The sequence below is a fragment of the Nothobranchius furzeri genome, chromosome 1 (genome assembly GCF_043380555.1).
Source record: "Nothobranchius furzeri strain GRZ-AD chromosome 1, NfurGRZ-RIMD1, whole genome shotgun sequence".
Taxonomy (NCBI): Eukaryota; Metazoa; Chordata; class Actinopteri; order Cyprinodontiformes; family Nothobranchiidae; genus Nothobranchius; species Nothobranchius furzeri.
In genome coordinates, this window is record NC_091741.1 from 47942403 (window position 1) to 47962548 (window position 20146).

General features: G+C 43.6%; 1 protein-coding gene across 2 annotated transcripts; it reads right to left on the minus strand.

The window, feature by feature from the left end:
* Window positions 1-177: 177 nt before the first annotated feature.
* Window positions 178-19765, minus strand: LOC107385139 (proline-rich protein 5). 2 transcript variants are annotated; one of them, XM_070548989.1, is made up of 10 exons: window positions 19675-19765; window positions 10009-10091; window positions 8336-8521; window positions 7452-7532; window positions 6810-6916; window positions 5192-5283; window positions 4974-5114; window positions 1254-1398; window positions 868-1146; window positions 178-753 (listed from the first exon to the last, which is right to left on the minus strand). In XM_070548989.1, exons 2-10 carry the CDS (start codon window positions 10032-10034, stop codon window positions 404-406), a joined length of 1407 nt encoding a protein of 468 aa, XP_070405090.1. In that variant the 5' UTR covers window positions 10035-10091; window positions 19675-19765; the 3' UTR covers window positions 178-403. The 2 variants fall into 2 exon arrangements, with proteins under 2 accessions (XP_070405090.1, XP_015814313.3); XM_015958827.3 differs by lacking the exon at window positions 19675-19765 and adding an exon at window positions 13927-14119.
* Between the last annotated feature and the right edge of the window lie 381 nt (window positions 19766-20146).

A 20146-nucleotide genomic window follows, 5' to 3' on the forward strand; every position in this document is an offset into this window, starting at 1 on the left:
TAGAAGAAGCCAAAAAACGGAAGGATGCAGTTGGAAATGCTTTATGACAATAAACCAGATTTACATTCAAGAACTTGTGTTTTTTTAAACAAGTATTAAAATGATTTTGTTTAATCAGAAATGTAAAGTCTGACTCAGCCTGAGTTTTTGCACATCAACATAATTTAAGCAGGTCTCCGTCTCTGCAGCTTCTGTGTTTTTCCCAAGATTCAGAACTCACGAAGTTAAAATCAGATTTAAAAAAGATGTTGGTCCTGATTACTTTGTGATAAAATATTATGTAGAAAAATAATTCAGTTTGAAAGAATCCCTGATGATGTAGAGCAACCAGGAGGGGAAAGTCTATCATGACTCAGCAGCATCTATGTCTTAAATAAGTGGTGTGTGTGTGGATGTGTGTGTGTCAGACGACTCTCTGCCTGTTGCTGTCCCGGCTGTGTGTTGAGTTTCCAGGACGATGGCGTGTAAAGTCTACAAAGATACCGTCATGTTCCTGCTCCGATTCCAGAGACTCGTTGTTCAGGTCCATTGTGATGATCTCGATGCTGGACGTCGAGCTGGGATCAGAGCTCGTGTCTTGTGCCAGCGCTTTGGGGGAGGAGTCGGACTCCAGCGAGCCGGCGCTCTGAGCCTCCTCGCATGGAGAAGGCTCTGGGAGGATGGAGGGCGAGTGATGCTGCGGATGAAGAGGGCGAGACAATGCCGCTCTGTCCATTTCCTTTGGCTGAGGGTCCTGGCAGGACGACACAATGCCTTCACAAAAAAAAAAAAAACATTTCAGAGCTCATTGCATCATCTTTCATCAGTTGCCTGAATAAATTCAGATCTAGTTGAATGAGGACATCCTGATGCTGCACTAAAATCTACCTGTTAGTGCAGCAGAAGCTGGAGAGGAGCTGGAGGTAGCGCTGGTGTCTTTTGTCCTGGTAGCAGATCTGACCTTGGGACTGCTCTCCTCCACACAAGACGGCATCTCACAGACGGAGTGGCGCCTGACGCTGGTGCCTCCTCCTACAGACGGGTCGGCGTCGTTCTCAACAACCGGGGTTAGCAAGGGAACGTTGTAGCTCTTAGAACGGACCACTCGACTTTTGACAGCGGGGGACTTTCTTGGTTTGGGGGTCCAGGACTGCTGCAGTTGCTTTTCTACAAACAGAGATAAAAAAGTGGGTTGTTTTTGTCTTAATATAATAAATTATGCAAGAAAACAGAAGAAGAAACAACCAAAGCACCAACAGTCACAGACTTTGTACCTAAGAGGCAGTATGAGCAGTGCTGGTTGGAAGGCTCATCTCTGGAGAATAATCCATGAGTCCCGAGGTAGGGAGAGACCACTTTCTGGATGAGAGACTCCAGACGGAGATAGTCATCTGTTACACCTTTAGATTCATGGACACCCTGATGGACAAAACAGACACAACTCTACATCAGCTGTTAAAAGCTCTTAGTTGACGTGTGGAGAAGGAAACTTTGCAACATGGAAACATGTCTAATAATTAATCCATTAAAATGGATAAAGACCCAGACTTGACTTTATGGGATTTTATTTTCCTGGTGAGGTTGTCCAGGCATGTCCAACAGCGAGGAGACCTAAAGGAAGACCCAGGACACGCTGGAGAGACTATGTTTCTCATCTGGTCAGGGATCGCCTTGGGATTCCCCCAGATGAGCTTGCCCAAGTGATTGGGGAGAGAAGTCTGGGCCTCTCTGCTTAGGCTGCTGCCCCTTCGACCCGACCCCGGATAAGCGGAGGAAAATGGATGAATGGATTTTATAAAGCCTAAAAAAGTAACGACCCTCTTTCACTCCCTCTGTCCCAATTGACTCCTCTAGCCAGCAAGAAGTGATCCTCCAGTTCCATCTAGAGTTACTGCTGCGGAACATCACCACACGACATCAAGTCCTGTAGAAGCCAGTTGTCTATCCAGGTGCTGCAGGAGCCCTCCTGTGTGTGTGTGTGTGTGTGTGTGTGTGGGGGGGGGGGGTCTTTATAACTCTTCAGATTTCATTTATACTCAGTCTATTAAAACCACCTCATAAATGGCCCACACTTGTATAGCGCGAGGACTCCAAAGCACTTTACACTACAGTGCATCATTCATCCATTCATACACACACATTCACACACTGGTGGTGATGAGCTACATCGTAGCAACAGCTGCCCTGGGGCACACTGACAGAGGTGATGCTGCTGAGCACAGGCGCCACCGGTCCCTCTGACTTCCACCAGCAGACAAGGACGGTGAAGTGTCTTGCCCAAGGACACAACATATTCAACACAGACAGAGCAGGATGGAAACCTGCAACCCCCACAGCAGCAAATGATCTTCACCTTTGGTCTTTAGGCTGGTGCGCTGCACAACCAGTAGGCTTATGTCACTGGATCTCAGGGACCTGCTGGGGGTGTAGGGACTAAGAAGATCACCAATGTAAGATGGTGCTTGTCCATGTAAGGCCCTGTAGACCAGAACCAGGATATTGAAATGAACCCTGAAGTTGACTGGCAGCCAGTGAAACTGGAGGAGAAGCGGGGTGATGTGGGTGTGTTTGGAGGACTTGGTCAGAAGCCGAGCACAGGCATTCTGAACCACCTGTAGACGGTTCAGGGAGGTTCTGCTCAGACACGTGAAAAGAGAGTTGCAGCAGTCTAAGCGTGAGGAGATGAAGGTGTGGAGAACAGTCTCAAGTTCAGAGCGGGACAGAATTCAAATTCAAAAATACTTTATTGATCCCAGAGCACAATTCTGAGATCAGACATACATACATAGACACATGACAAGAATTGGTGACTGTGGTCATTCGCAACCTGAATCGCGCAGCCGTAATAGATCAAGAGGATATGAGGATAGAGTCAGGGGGAGGGAAAAAAAGGCACTTCGGAGTTACCCCTGACAGAGAGGGTAGCTTTGCTATGCAAAAAAACACCACAGACAGATATGCACACAGACTTCAGACATTACGTAACATAAGTGTCCACTAGGTGGGGAGGTAGGGTTGGGACTCTCCTCACTTCAGTGCGTGCAGCCGCGATAAGCAGCACTCGTCACCTCTGTTTGGACAGGGGAGGGAGATAATGGGTTAGAGAGCACATTGACTCCTAGATACGGTTCCACTGCCTTCACTGGTCACAGTACCGCCCAGGCTGGGAGAGGGAGAAAGAGTTTCCATAGCTACGGCAACATTCCACATTTCTTCTGAGGGGGGAGTTTTCGCTTCAGCCTCACAGGCTCAAATGTACCAGATTCAGATAAAAATTGTTTTGGAGACAGACAGAGATACTTTCCTCTTTGCCTTAGTGTTCTGTTGGTCTACAACCCCTCTAGATCCAATAATGGCGTAATTAATCAATCCCAATCCATGCTGATCCGTCCACTCACTCCTTGATAGAATCCACCTTTTGTGCCAGAGCCTGAATCTCAGTCAAAGTTCCAAGCTTTCGACTCATCTCAAAAATTATATGAGTTTGTGCGTTCACAGCGCGATGCATTCCATCCCTGAGCTCCAGGATTGAGCCAATATTCCTCGAAAGCTCGTTAATTTTCCGGTAAGCCAGGTAACCGCTCAGGCCAAACAGCAGGAATCCCGACACCAAAACGGCAAATATCCAAACATCTTCAGAATCCTCTACAGACAGTTGAGAGAGGCAGATCAGGTTCCACTGTTTCCAGGAGTCCATGATATACCCAGCTGGCTCTGTCCCAGAGGGGCATGCGGGAGCCCCTTCTCCCATTCTCATCATTGAAATAATTTTGTCAATCGCATTGAGAGACCAACTGACCAGATCCATTTTTAATAATTTCCAGTTTCCAGGAAAAATGCAGAAAGCGCCGTGCACAGACAGGACAAAGAGCCTTGGGATAAGAGAGAGGGAGAGGAGAAAAAAGCATCCGTACTCTCCAAGAGCCAGAAGAACATATGGGACTCAGCTTAGCAATGTTCCTGAGATGGAAGAAGGAAGAGCGAACAAGAGAACTGACATGAGAATCCAGGGTGAGAGCTGGGTGAAAGGTCACACCAAGATTCCTGACAGAGGGTTTGGTGTGAGAAGCAAGCTGACCAAGAAACTTTGGGAACCAGCTTGTCTGGGGCACAGATGAGGATCTCAGTCTTATCTTCATTCAGCTGTAGAAAGCTCCCAGCCATCCAGGTTTTAATGGAGTCTAAGCAGGTGTGTAACAGCTGCAGCTTAGACATCTCATGGGGCTTAAAGGAGATGTACAGTTGGATGTCATCTGCGTAAAGATGGTAGGAGATTCCTTTGAAGGAGCTCAGGATGTGCTGAAGAGGAAGCAGATCGAGGAAGAAGAGTAGGGGCTCCAGCACAGAACCTTGTGAGACGCCATGGGTAAGGAAGGTGAAGGACCGAAACGAGACGGCCACAGAGAAGGAACGCTCAGACAGATAAGAGGAGAACCACTCCAGAGCAGTTCCTGACAGGCCTCCCCAGTCTCTCAGCCTCTCCAGTAGGTGATGGTCAAGAGTGTCAAAGACTGCAGTCAGGTCCAGCAGGACCAGAACAGAACATCAAAATCATCTCCAACAACTAATAGTAACTTTAGTGAACTTTAGGTAAAAAATATTCACAATTGTTTCCCATTTTTTACTGGCAATTTTGATCATTTTCAAAATATTTTTAATATTTATTTACTACATTTGGTCATTTATCTTCAACATTTTTTCATTTTATAAATAACTTTTCATTTTTCCTGTTTTCACTTTTCTCTGAATATTTTCCTTCTTCCTCAACATTTAGATGTTTTCACTTCTTCTTATTATATTTATTTCCTCTAGATTTTAACTTTAATCTCAAAATAGAGACAAATCCAGAAGAGATCAAACATAAAGCTGTCTGGACAACTCTTCATGTTTCAAATCAGAAAAGAAGAAACCAGCAGATCTTTATTTAGCTCTCATGATCATTAAGAATGTAAACTAATCTGATGAGGAAAGGAAGTGTGTGTAGGTGTGTGTACCTGCAGTATCATCAGCATTTGTATGATGGATGGCGGGACTCTGGCTCGCGGTCGAGACAGCGCCTCGTCCAGTTTCAGGTTCAGGGTGATGATGTCCCTAAAGTGGAGAAGAGCCAGCTGTCGCACCGACGGCTCCTTTCCCTGAGGACACAAACAAATGTGTCACCATAGCAACGATACTGCAGTTAGCGGACGAATGTGAGCGCTGGTGCACAAACCTGCACAGGGTAGAAGATGGCCTGCAGCATGGACAGAACATCACAGAAGAAGAAATCCCAGGTGTCAGCCAGAGAGTCCAACAGCTTCTGACCTGTGATGCAACCATGATAGCAGTTGATCTCAAGTCTTTGTTGGTGATAAATTATTCAACGTGCAACTCTTTCCCCCAAACGCGAACGCGGGTCTGTGAGTTTCAGTGGTTTGACATATCCAAAATTTCTCACCGTCTAAATGAGACGTTGACGCAAAGGTTCACTTCCTGTCTGGTTTCTGTGACAACCGTGCTGAGAATGGGTCATACTTGGTGTGCTTGGTAGTCTTTGAGTGTGTATTTTGTCCTTTAAATGTGTCTCCATCCATGTTTGTGTCAGGAAAATGTCCTCCATTTGAATTCACAGCAGCGCTAAAGCTGTATTCTCTCTCTCTCTCTCTCTCTCTCTCTCTCTCTCTCTCTCTCTCTCTCTCTCTCTCTCTCTCTCTCTCTCTCTCTCTCTCTCTCTCTCTCTCTCTCTCTCTCTCTCTCTCTCTCTCTCTCTCTCTCTCTCTCTCTCTCTCTCTCTCTCTCTCTCTCTCTCTCTCTCTCTCTCTCTCTCTCTCTCTCTCTCTCTCGCTCGCTCGCTCGCACAGTTTTAGATAAAACACTGATGTTGGAGTCCTTTCTAAAAGAGTCAACCCAGCTGTGAAAACTTAATCGAAGGGTTTGCTGATTTGAGACAGAAAAACGTTAAAACTACAACTTTTCAAAAGTTCCTTATTTTGACCAAATGTTGGGACACACTGAAGTTGTTCCATTCAAAATCAATGACAGCCTTTTTGTTAAAAGGTGTGCTTCAGTCGTTTAATCAATATATCTGGAGAGGTCTCTGGTAGGAATAAATGCCTTGTAAGTTGTACTCAGTGCGCCCGTTTCAGGAACTAGATGTGAGCCACGTCAGAGCTGAGCTTCAGACGACAAGATAAGTAGTCTTGTTTCCTGACAACTCCACAGCAGCTTGATTCTACCCGAATCTGCTTGATTTCCAACGTAGATGTTTTATCTCCACAAATAACAAGCCTGGAGGAGTTCTGCTGTGTGGTGGAGTTGCTAATGCTAACAGTTAGCTTCTACTAGTTGAGACGTTCTCCACTGTGTCCTGGATGCTAAACCAACAGCAGCCTTCCCCGTCACGAGTCAAGATGGGTGAGTCCATGAATGTTAAGTGATGGTGTGTCGTAGATCTGTCAGGATGTACTAATCCCAGAGTTTCACCATCGATTTTCTATCAGAAGCTAATGCAAGAGATGGGTGTAGGAGACTATTTTCATGTTCAGCCTGCATGAAAAACTCAAGAGGGACTGATTAAAAATGGTTCATCCTCGAAGTTTAAATTAGTAATTATTAATTTTTGTGCATTCTATCTCAAATAAAGAGAAAATGCATTCAGATGCATTGGTTAAATAATGCGTGTCAGTATATAAATGCACTATAACACCACTGGTAAAAGAGGAGACCATAAACTGTAAAAACTATTCCTCTAAATGTTGAGACACCTGCTTTGAACTGGTTTTTGAGATTTCCTTTACATAAGTAGTAAAAACACGTACTCCCCTCAGAACCAAATGCATTTTTTTGCGTACCTTCATAGAAGCGGATCTTGTCCCTGAGTATGACCATGCCTTTGGTGAGCAGCTGGTTCTGGAGGTACTCTGTAAAAAATGAGCCCAGCTCTGTTTTCAGCAGCTGCCTGTAAAACACACACACACACACACACACACACACACACACACACACACACACACACACACACACACACACACACACGTACGCATGAAAGGACACACACGCATCAGTGGAGATGTCTTGTTAACTGCAGCATAGAGAGATTGCATCTGCAAACAGTGATGTTTAAACAGCAGCAGGTTCAGGAAATGAGTCTGAGAACATTTAAAAAACAGCAGTTTAATCCTTCAGCTGCACACACACAATGACTGGAACAGCTGAGTGTTTGCAGACAGCCCATCCTACCTGCATTTATGCGCAGGTCAAGGAGAACATTTGCACTAACTCATGTTGAAGTGAGCATATTTATCTGCTGTAATATTTGCACCAGCCTGGTGCCACCAGGCCTGTCTCAACTGTTCTCAGCTCCACAGAAATTAAACACACAGCAGTGACCCCTCTCTGACCTGTCGTTTCAGGTTAGGGTTGCTAACATTACAACACACTAAAGAACTAAAGTTACAGATGGGAAAAACTGCCAAATGTACTCTAAAGCTAACCTGACACCTTCGTTCAGAGTGTAAAGCTCATTTTCTCCCAGGTCCTTCCTCTGGAAAACTGAAATCACTGCATTGTAGATGCTGCAAAAGAACCACAAAAACTGACTTTAGACAAATAAAAATACTATCATCTCCACCTCTATGTAAATGCACGTCATTTCTGTTTTTCAAGTTAACATAAAAAATAAAATAAAAATACAGGAGGCATACATTTATCTATTTTTGTCTAGTGAATGTTTTCTATTTCAACATCACGCTTCCAGGAAACAGGTAAGAAACTATGAGACAGACTGACATGAAAGGAGAAGGAGGAGGAGGAGGAGGAGGAGGAAGAGGAGGAGGAGAGAGTAGGGATGGAGCACGAAGGATGAATTTAAACTTTTATACAAATTTTCATAATTTTAAATAATATTCTTCAGCCAGTATGTGCTTAAACGACACCAATCTCTGCGGCCAGAATATCGCACTTGCAACTACAGAGTGGCGGGCTGCTCCCTGTTGACTTAGTAAGGTGGAGCAAACACGGTGGCGCTGGAGTCTGCTTCCAGCACGTTTTAGAGCATGAACACAGCTGATTTGTTTGATTTAGTTATGAACCTCTCTTGTAGAAGCTAATGAAGGCCGAGGAGACATGTCAGCCTTTAGATCAAGGTGTTAAAAAGAAGAACGCACAGATAAGTTTCACTTTTGGTTTCACTAACGGAACACTAGAGGGAGCTAAAAGCGAGCTGAAGCTGCCTAGTATCCCTTTAAGTGTGTTGGCCTTCAGCAGAATGATAAACCAGTTAAAAAAAATTTTTTTTTAGAAAAATAAATGCAAATAACAGAATAAGAACACACTCAGAACAACTGAAAACAAGCTCACGACTCTCCAAAGTTCTGACCTGTTCCAGGTGGCGTTAGCACCGGCTCTTCTCTGCTGGGTCCCTTTGTCCCGACTTACCTCCTCCGCCAGCCCTCCAGCTGCTCCTCCCTTCTCTCCTCCTCCCCCTGTGGGACTTTTCACCTGCGTGAGGTCAGTCAGGCTGGAGGACGAGCTGGTGCCTAACCTCAGTCTGCTGTGAAGGCTCCTTGAAATCCAACGAGAAGAAAAAGGACACAGAAAATGCTTCGCTGCAAGCAGAAAGAACGTAATGATGTCCGACAGGTTCAGAAATGTGGCTGCTAAGACAACACATTTAAACATTAATATAGACTAATGTTGTGAAGTGTAATAAAACATGTTGATATGCAGATCATCTGAAATGACTGTAAATGTATTAGTTAGATGCTTTTTATTTCACTTCAGCAGCTGAGAAAAAAACAAACCTGAATTTTTGTTTTTTAACAAAACATGTTTTAATTCCTTTTTAATTTCAAGACATTTAAATTTTAAGGTAAATTCCAGAAAGCTAATATTGATAATATTTATAGTTTGTAGAGAACAAATATTAATTATCTTGGTCAATGCCAGATCAGAATACTGTTATCAGACCATTTAAACTAGAAGCAGATGAGCAGAAAAACACATCAAGAAACTGTCATGTCTGGTGTTATTTTATAAAACTCCAAACATCCTTGAAGTTTTGATTTTTTACACAAAAGATCGATAAACACAAAGTAAACTGAGAGACAGAGAATAAGAAACATAAAAAAAAAGATTATGAAACTGAAATTTAACATTTAATATTTCACAGTAAAGTCATTTCCTCTCTACGGATAAAAAGGGCTTACTCTAAAGCGTGAAGGGGTAACACATCCCTGCTGCATCGCTGATCTCAACTAAACACCCCCTCTGCCAAACCTCTTCCTTACTTTTATATTTAAATCCTCCTAACTTTGCACTTCTCCTCCCTCTGCAGCTCTCTCTGCCCCTCTTTGCCACACTGTGCCAGCTGGCCACCATGTTGGCCACCATGTGACCAAGAGTGCTTTTGTGCCAGGGCAACAAAGGAACGCTTTGAGGTTCAAGCGCTGCCAAGAGGGAGGGGGAAGAGTTTAAAGGTGTCATGCATTTCACTCCATCTTCCTCTCTGTGTCTCCGTGTCACGTCCAGAAGGAACAGAAGCTGTTTACGGAGGTTACTGATCAGCTGTGGTGAGAACGGACATCAGAGGAATTAGAAAAGTGGAAAGAGGAAGAAAGAGAGGGGAAAAAGTTTAAAGCAGTTTCAGAGTTGTTCCGCTGAAGGTAAAAGCGATTTTCTCATGATGAACGGATGACTGAGTAATAAAACTGCGTAGACAGGTCAGAGATGTCGTCTAGTCTTACATTAGAAAGAGATCAGATGTGTGCAGGAAGTTAAACACTTGAAGGCTTGCCCCTACTGAACAGGAAGGCTGCAGTCCAACCATTAAACAAAGGAGGATGAGTGAAAGCATGAATGATGTCATTCAGGAATGCACGGCCATGAATGTGTGTGTTTTTCAGTTTGATCCACCTTTGTGAGCCCAAGAGCCTAAAGAGCCGAGCAACATGAGAAAAGGAGTGTTGGAGCTGAAGTGCACTGATTGTGTGCATGTGAGTGTGTGTGTGTGTGTGTGTGTGTGTGTGTGTGCGCGCATGTGTGTGTTCTTACCTCCTAAATGAACCCTCTCTGTCCATGCTAGCCCCGACAGATGGCTAACAACCGCTGTGTGACTGTAACCAGCGAAGCAGCATCTAAAGACGACATCAAGCTAGATTTAGAAGGAGGGACGGTGTGCATGTGTGACCTCAAAGTCAGTGTGACAATATATCAAATATTTTGATCACCAGGAAATATCAGTGGTACATGATGGAACTATAATTGTTTTAATGATAAAGAAACATTTCCCGAACCCTAACTGAAACTGTTGCAGCAACAGGAAGCAGTTCTCGGACAGATGAGGTAAACCTACTGACCATCTGAGACGCACGTCTGGATAACTAGACACAGTGTTCTAATCAAATTACAGGAAAGTAGCTGAGACGGACATTTGATCCGACCACAAACTCAAATGCCCCCTGTTCATTCCTGCCCACACACACACACACACACACACACACACACACACACACACACACACACACACACACACACACACACACACACACACACACACACACACAGATTGAGTGACACACATTTTAGGCAAATCAAACCAGGTAAAGTAGAGGTTTTTTCAAGAGCTACGCGCAATCCAAATCAACAAGCTAGGGTCTTTGTATTGCCTTAAAGCCCTTCTGTGCGTGTGCGTGTGTTTGTGGAGGTGTGTGAGTGTGTGCATCCTCGTGTGAGCGTGCATGCTCGTGTGTGTGTGTGTGCATGTGTTGCACAGTGGGAAATTGTTGTATTTCAGTAGTTTAAGTTGCATGATTTTGTTCTGGACCAGCATTAATACGAAATGCTAGGGAGAGCAGAACTGTCATCCTTCACAGTCGACACAGCAGGTGTACTCCCGTCCTTCAAAACTGACAAGGACTGTCAAATGTAAACAGAAATCATGCAAAAATGAACAAAATCATGCAACTTAAACTACTAAACTCCGAGAATTTCACAATGTGCAACATGTGCATGTGTGTGCGTACATGTTCGTGTGTGTGTGTGTGTGTGTGTGTGTGAGCCGATTCAACGTTTCAGTTGTGGCTTTAGCCTTCAGGTTGCAGAGCGTGCATGCAGGCAGAGCTGTCACACTCAGACCTTTAGGATATGTGTGTGTGTGTGTGTGTGCGTGTGTGTGTGTGTGTGTGTGTGTGCGTGTGTGTGTGCGCGTGTGTGTGTGTGTGTGCGTGTGTGTGTGTGTGTGCGTGTGTGTGTGTGTGTGTGTGTGTGTGTGTGTGTGTGTGTGTGTGCGTGTGTGTGTGTGTGTGTGGGGGGGGGGGGGGTCTGTTTTTACAGTGTCATTCAGGGTTATTTAAGTCTGTTGTGTGTTTGTCCTGCAGAGCAGCAAAAACTATCCACTGGTCCAGAAGACTGTGTCACTGTGCTTGTTACATCATGAATCTGCAGCTGAGGCACTTTGGTAAAAACAAATGTTCCAGAGAAACTTGAGGTGAGATCGTGAGCCTAAAGCTGCTGTTTTATACCCAGAACTAACCGTACATTAAAAAAAAAACAACAATCTTGTTAAAAAGCAGTCATTTCTGTCCACAGTCACCAGCCATCCTTTGTATTCAACTAGCTTTACATGAGAACCTGGTTTTATTTATCTGGGCTTGTTGCTTATTGTTTACTGATTATTATTGCTATGAAGTGGCGCTATAGTAAATTGAGATAGTGAATATTACAATCACAGCCACTTTAGAAGAATTTTCTTGATCATCATCTATTTCGTTGCACACTTTGGGCTCTTAAGTACCAATGCGCATCATCAAAGCTCCAGAGCTTATTGTTGCTACTGAGCCTAGCCAAGTCCATCCCTTATATGAAATGAAAGCAGATACAATGAAGTAGAAATAGTAATTAATAAAGTAAATATTGAAAGAGTATATGAAATAAAATTTCTTGGAGTGATCATAGACAGCAGAATCTGTTGGAAGCCGCACATTAAATATGTTAGGGGGAAGCTTGCACGTGGCATTGCTATAATGGGGAAAACAAGTATATGTTTAATCAGAAAGCACTTTACATATTATACAATACGATGCTACTGCCATATTTGAGTTATTGTGTAGAGGTCTGGGAAAATACGTACAAAAGTAGTGTACATATTAATATCAATCGCAGGATATTGGGATCACACAAATGATCTTTTTTAAAAAAAATACTACTAGTGCTACTACTAGTTTACCCGTATAATTATAGATTCACTACGATAAATACAACAAAGTTTATCTCTCGCCAAATATAATATTTACTAAGAAATCACAATGTAACCATAGACACATTGCTTGGTGTGTGTGTGTGTGTGTGTGTGTGTGTGTGTGCTCGGTCTTCTTATACTGAGCCAGGATCCTCTGGAGGTTTCTTCCTGTTAAAGGAGAGTTTTCCTCTCCACTGTCGCTAAATGCTTGCTTGGTATGAGGACTGCTGTAAAGTCACTGACATAGGAAACATTTTTTTTCTGATTGGCTAAATGAATTGACCTGGATTGGAATGTTTACTATGTGAAGTGCTTTGAGACGACTCTTGTCGTGATTTGGCGCTTTATAAATAAACTTGAATTGAATTGAATTAAAACACAGTCAATGAAGGTCCAGGACTTATATAAAACAGCAGAAATTATATAAAAGGTAAGAAATAAATTAATACCTGATACAAAACAGAAAGAGGAGGAGGACATAACTTATAAGGAAAGCTAAATTTAAAGATACATAATGTTAGAACAACTTTAAAAAGTATGTGTACCACAATCATAGAGGTTAAATAATGAAACAGCTTAGAAAAAGAAATTAAAGCAAGTAAAAATATAAACATGTTTAAACATAAATATAAAAAGCATATTCTAAATAAGTGTAGAGAGGAAAATAGATGATTTATTTTGTTTTTATTCTAAAGAAAGATACTTTTGGTTCATGAATTGTTTAAAGATATGTTTTTTTTTTGTTTGTTTGTTGTGTCCTGTATGGTTTGGTCGTCTGAGTGATCTGTATTAGTTTGTAGTTTTGATGTGGCTTGTGTTAAGTTTGGTATAATAAGTAAAGGATGATATGTATAAGAGGGGTAGAGACACATAAATTAAATTATGTATGTTTTCTTTGTTTGTTGGAAATAAACTACTACTACTATATACCACAGTGGACTCATCTTCTGATGGTCACTTCAAGAAGGAAAATGGTTACAAAGCTCGAAAAATATCAAACAGTTTTTTTTAACACAGCACCAAGTTCCTTGGACTCAAACGGCCTCAAGTCTCAAGTTGGGATGCGGTAGAACAGCAGATTCTCATCATGGATGCAGTTACGACACTATCGTGTCAATAGGGATCAGGACCTCTGATGAATGCTTCTAACATTGTGATGAATCTATGCCACGAAGAACTTAAGGCAGTTCTGGAGGTAAATATGTGTCCAACCTGGGAACAGCAAGGTGAACCCAACCCATGACAGTGGTCCAAGCATCTCTCCTACTGACACACACCGTGGTTTACCAGCTTGCTAAAGGGCACAGAGGTTATGTTGACATCTCTACTCTTGTGGTTAAGGGAGATGGAGGGTGCTTGTCCAGATCTCCATGAATATTTCAGTAAGTTAAACCAGTAACTCATTTAAAGCCTGTTTAGAAACACACCAGCAGGCAGATGTCAGAATCACTGCTGAAAACGAACACCCATAATCTCTCTCACACACGCGCGCGCACACGCACACACACACAACAGAGAAATTATAACCCTGCAGCAGACAAGTGCTAAAATAAATGTCTACCAGCAGCGTTGGCAGGAGCCACAGCTAGAGGACCTGCTGTAGGACTGACAGCAACCGTGGGAGACATGGTGGGCTTTAACAGCTTCACACGTGACGCTAGAAGATGAGCCAATGGTGGCAAAGACATGAAGGACGTTAACGTTTCCAACACATCATTTAAGTTTTGACTCACTTCTTGGTCGCCTCTTCGCTCACTTTCACAGCAGGTGTACTCCCGAGTGTTACCGTCACAAGGCTCACAAGTGTTTCTGTCAGGGTTACGAGCTTCTTCGCGGTGAGGAAGTTGCGCACGGAAGGTTCGTCGCGTGAGCTCCAGCGCTGTGCTGTCCGCGCGCAGGAGGGAGGAAGTGAGCAGCGTGAAACCGAGAGGCTGTGTGTGTGTGTGTGTGTGTGTGTGTGACATGAGAGAGAGAGATGTGTGTGTGACATGAGAGAGAGAGAGAGAGAGAGAGAGAGAGAGAGAGAGAGAAGCAATAGTTAGTGTCACCTGCATGGCCAAACAAGTATTGTTTGAAGGTGCAGCATGTAGGATTGAAGTAAGAAGGACGTCCTGTGGTCAAATTTTGTTACTGCGGGCAAAAAGTTACCAACTCACCTGAGTTTCAAAGTTGTTGCCAGTTAGGGATCAGCGCCAGACGACTAGCGAAACCAAGTCATACACAGTAAGTTTATAAATAAATACATTGTCATATCTGGTGTTTGGCACTCTTGAGTGTTTTACGGCAGGGAGCACTTACAACACTTATTACAGTAATATGTGCAGAGACCCTCCTGCATCTTATCAATACAATGACTCTCACACAATAGAGGCTAATGACTCATCGAGGGTTATTCACAAGTAGTTTCAGCTCTTTGAGCAACAATAGTTGCTACAGTTTATAAGCTTGACCCTCCCATATTCCAGTCAGAATTGACAAAGCTCCTCAGATGAGAAGCAAAACATCTTCAAGAAACCAAAGAAGTCCAGTTGCCTTCATTCAAACCCCTTAGGGTTACCATTTCCATTCCATTCCATTTATTTGATAAAGCACATTTAAAAACAGCATGTGAGCTGACCAAAGTGCTGTACAGGGGTAAAAACATATAAGGTTAAAAGAATAATATAAAAGAATAAAACAACTAGAGCAAAACACAAAGAACCAACAATGAGAAGTCAATAAAATCAGTAAAAGAACAGTGTAAATAAACCATCGATAAAATAGCTAGGTAGTAAAAGCAAGAGAATAAAAGTAAGTCTTTAAGTGAGACTTAAAAACCCCAATGGAGGAGGAGAGTCTGATATGCAGCGGGAGATCATTCCAGAGTTTTGGAGCGCAGACAGAAAAAGCTCGTTCACCACGGGTTTTGCAGCGTTGACGGGGAATCTTTAATAGGTGTAGGTCACCTGAACGGAGAGTCCTGCCTGGCACATAAGGAGTGAGTAACTCAGATATGTAGGGTGGTGCTAAGCCATTCAGTGCCTTAAAAACAAACAATAAAATTTTAAAACGTATACGGTAGTGCACAGGAAGCCAGTGAAGTCTTGCTAAAATGGGAGTGATGTGCTGCCGACGGCCAGTATTGGTCAGAAATCTTGCTGTCGCATTTTGTATCAGCTGAAGGCGAGATAATGCGGCTTTTGAAATGCCAAACAGAATTGCATTGGAGTAGTCCAACCTTGAGGTGATGAAAGCGTGAATGGTTGTCTCGAGGTGGCGCCGATTCAGAATGGGTTTTAGTTTGGAAAGACGTCTCAGCTGATAAAAACATGATTTAACCATTTGATTAACGTGAGGGTCCATTTTTAGAGCCACATCCATTTTAATTCCAAGATTAACAATTGTTTGACTAATTTTAAAAGGAAGAGCAGAAAAATCAGGAGCGGAGGAAGACAAGCCATTAGGAGTAAAAACAATAAACTCGGTCTTAAAATCATTCAGGAGCAGAAAATTTGCTGACAGCCAGTCCTTAACCTCACTCAGGCAGTCAAGGAGCGGCTGGATGGAGGTAAAAGCCTTCAATGGAACATAAATCTGGCAGTCGTCCGCATAAAGATGAAAGTTAATATTAAACTTCCTGAAGATTAGTCCCAGTGGAATAATATAAATGCTAAATAAAAGGGGGCCGAGGATAGACCCCTGTGGAACGCCCCAAGGAAGAGCAGCAGCGGGAGATGAACAGTCGTCCATTCTAACTCTAATAGACCTGTTATCAAAGTAGGAGCAGAACCAGTCAAGCGCGGATCCCTTAATACCGACCAAATTCTCAAGGCGGGACAATAAAATGTCATGGTCAACTGTGTCAAATGCAGCTGAGAGGTCCAACATTACCAGGGCAACATGGGAACCGGAATCAGTGGCTAAAATAATGTCATTAAAAACCCTGATGTGAGCGGATTCTGTGCTGTGATATTGTCTAAAACCAGACTGGAATTTATCCAAGACCCCAAAATTGTTCAGATGTGGCATAATTTGATTATAAACCACCTTTTCCATCACTTTTGACAAGAAGGGGAGCTTTGAAATGGGGCGAAAGTTCCCGAGGTCAGTTGGGTCTAGGCCTGATTTTTTCAGTAGTGGTTGAAGCACGGCATGTTTAAAAACAGAGGGTATAATTCCCGAAACAAGGCTGGAGTTAATAATGTTGAGCACATGAGGGGCTACCACTGGAAGAACCTCCTGGAAGAGTCTGGCTGGTACAATGTCATCAGGACAGCCTGATGGCTTCATGGAAGATATTAATCTCTCCAAGGCAGGCAGTGTGATCGGCTCAAAATGGTCAAAGCGTCCGGTACAAACAGATGCAGGTAGCAGAACCTCTCCAGGGGAAATGATTAGACTCCTAATATTGGAGACTTTATCAAGGAAAAAACTTAAAAATTGGGAGCAGAGATCATCTGTGATTGCAACCGTAGGAGAGTAATCACTCGACAAAACTGCATTTAGGGTTTTATATAAAGCCCTCTGGTTCCCAGAATGGGTAGAAATAATGCTGGCAAAGTATTTATTTCTAGAATTCCTGACTGCTTTCTGATATTCATCCAGTGCATTTCTAAAAAGTTCATGGGAAATGGATAGTTTATCCTTCTTCCATTTGCGTTCACACCTTCTGCATAATCGTCTGAGTTCATGTGTGTGAGAGTTTAACCAAGGGTCAAATTTTGGTTTAGGGCGTCTAACCTTTAAAGGAGCAATGGTATCCATCACCATGAGACAGGCTGAGTGAAAAACACGCAAAGCATCATCTGGATTCGTGTAAAATAGAGTGGAGGCCGGCAGTTCAGTGAAAGAAGCACAAAATCTATCAGCTGTAGCCGGGGTAATAACCCGTGTCTGGCGCAGCACCACAGACCTGTTACCTAAGCTCACCGGACAATCAAAATCAAACAAAACTGGAAAATGATCAGAAATGACAGTTTCGTCAACAGACAAATTATTAACATTTATCCCATAAAACATCACTAAATCTAAAATATGAGACTGGTTGTGGGTAGGAACCGACACAACCTGCTTAAGACCGGATGGCTGAGAATCTTCACTAGCATATGTCCACAGAAGACAGAGAGGAAGTGGTTGTTTGACAACTTGCTGTTATAGTTCTGAAAAGGCTCAATAAAGGAAGTAAAACGCCATGACTGACTTAATATCCTTCCTTTTCATGCATACGTTTCACTGGGAAAATAAAACACGCCCCTCTTTATAAAGTCACTCAATGAGGGTTTTATTCATGTACAGCTTCTTTAGCCCACCAGTATTTATTAATGTTGTGGTCTAATACAGAAAAAAGAATGGTAGCTTCAAGGCCCACATCCTCACACCCCCCACCACCACGCTTTACAATTCAAGTGTTTACGATCATCTTGTCTTCAAATGAAGCTGCAGAAATTAAAACAAGTTTAGTTTGTTTTATAAATAGGTTTCAAAAACCAGAAATGAAAACCTTTTGGGTGATCAAAGACATGCTTTTATAAGACGATCCATTCTTTTATCATTTTGGAGACTGGTGCAGCAGCAGTCAGCAAAAAAGGAAATACTTCAACCTTTGAAGCAAACGTGAAAGCACAAGATGATGATAAGATGTTATAAAGCATCCATAGATTCTGCAGTTAGGATCATGTGTATGTCACTTCTTAAGTGCATTCAGTTTAATTCTGACAAAGCTGCTTGGTGAGAAAATGACCGGGGTTGTGAGGAGGGACTTTTTGGGCTGGTGCGACTGAAACCACTTACAGTGTTCAGCAACCATACAAGGACCAGTGGTGGAGCTGGTTTCAATGTGATAGGTGAAGATGCTGAAGCTGTTTCTCATTCTTCTAAAACTAAGTTTTAAAAGTCAGACACCTGAAGAATGACCTCGAACCAGATTCTTATTCATTAACTTTCTTCCTAGAGGAATTTGCCAAAGTCCTGTAAACATTAACTTTCTTTACGAGCCTCTGTAACACATCTGCAGATTTGAATCGTGCAAAGAAAAGGTCTTACATTATGTCGCGTTGAAAGTCCAGACATATTCACCAGCCCTCATCTCAAACTTCCTATAAATAAATAAATAAATCAGTAGAACAGTGTGGCTTAGAATATGAAGGAAATACCTTTTATAAACCAGGTTATGTTTAACCTAGTTCAGCAGAAAGCTTGACCCAGATTTCACTTCTACACGAGAGTCTGCTTTATTCACCACAAACTACCAATACACTAAAAACAAGGCTAAATGACCTCTGTGGGAGTTTTCATAAGGTGTCGTGACTTCAGAGCTGACTTCCACCGCAGTAATCAGCTCGGTCTGGTGCACACTGAAAAAAATTAAGTGCAAACAGGGGCTGTGAACGAGCCGTTTCTCCCCTTCCTGAAAACACTGATCAGGTGGTCTAGGTGGGCTGTCTTCTCACCTGAAGCAAAGCTTAAAAAGCAACTGCAAGCACTTTCAAACAAACTTGAATCTGCACCGAAGGGCCTTGGGTTTCTGTTAGTGCCTGTTTTTGTCTTCTTAAACTTTTACTTTGCACTATCTTCCATCTCCCTCTTCACCACTATCTTCGATCTGTCGTGGTGAAGAGGGAGCTGAGCCAGAAAGCCAGGCTCTCGATTTACCGGTCGATCTACGTCCCAATCCTCACCTATGGTCATGAGCTTTGGGTGATGACCGAAAGAACAAGATCGCGGATACAAGCGGCCGAAATGAGTTTCCTCCGTAGGGTGGCCGGGCTCAGCCTTAGCGATAGGGTGAGGAGCTCGGACATTCGGGAGGGACTCGGAGTAGAACCGCTGCTCCTCCGGATCGAAAGGAGTCAGTTGAGGTGGTTTGGGCATCTGGTCAGGATGCCTCCTGGACGCCTCCCGCGGAGGTGTTTCGGGCATATCCTGCCGGCAGGAGACCCCCGGGTCGACCCAGGACATGTTGGAGAGGTTACATCTCCAATCTGCTCCGGGAACACCTTGGGGTCCTGCCGGAGGAGCTGGTGGAGGTGGCCGGGGAGAGGACGGTCTGGAGCTCCCTAGTTGGGATGCTGCCCCCGTGACCCGGACTCGGATAAGCGGAGGAAGATGACGACGACTATCGTCCATTGGGAAAGAGAAGGAAACTCATCTGTAGGTAATCCTGTTGTCTAGTAGCTCCGGTGTGGGCCAACTGAAAACAATAAGTGCAGTCAGGGGCTGTGAACGAGCCGTTTCTCCCCTCCCTGAAAACACTCATCAGGTGATCTAGGTCTCAACCATTGCAATCAGCTGCTGCATGAACACCTGTTTCCAACTAGTTGCACAGCATAAGTTTGGTGGCATAACTGAAGCGTCAGCCCTTGTGTCTCAGCCCCTCCGATGTGAAGACACTCCGGGCTAAAGGCATACGTGTCTACCTGCGCGTGTCCACAGAGCAGGTACACAGAGAAAACAAGCTCGACCCAGACACTGTTCCATCGACACCTTGCAAAATGTGCCATTACCTGTGATCACTGGCTTCAGAGGAAGGTCACACACAGCAAACCGCTTTCGCAACTTTCAAAACCTCCGCTCGCTAAAACCAACTCCCCCTCCCGAAGACACCCACCTGTCTATGGGACTTTGGAACTGCCAATCAGCTGTAAACAAAGCAGACTTCATTACCGCATATGCAAACCACCTGTCACTTGATGCACTGGCTCTCACTGAGACCTGGATCAAACCATGTGACAATGCTACCCCATCTGCTCTCTCAATTAACCACACTTTCTCCCACACTTCTCGTGCATCTGGCCGAGGTGGTGGAACGGGCATGTTAATTTCCAACAAATGGATAAACAGTCACTAAATACAACTCCTTTGAATACCATGCCATCCAGGTAACTGTAACGAAAAACGTCATCACATCATGCGGACAAAGAGCTTTCTCTGTTGCGGGTCCTAAACTGTGGAACGAACTTCCAGCCACAGTTCGAC

Coding starts and splice junctions, on each gene's coding strand:
- LOC107385139 (XM_070548989.1), bottom strand. CDS start 10,034: ATGGACAGAGAGGGTTCATTTAGGAG. Junction 7,533..8,335: donor GCTAACGCCACCTGGAACAG/GTCAGAACTTTG, acceptor GTTCTTTTGCAG/CATCTACAATGCAGTGATTT. Junction 1,147..1,253: donor CTGCTCATACTGCCTCTTAG/GTACAAAGTCTG, acceptor CTCTGTTTGTAG/AAAAGCAACTGCAGCAGTCC.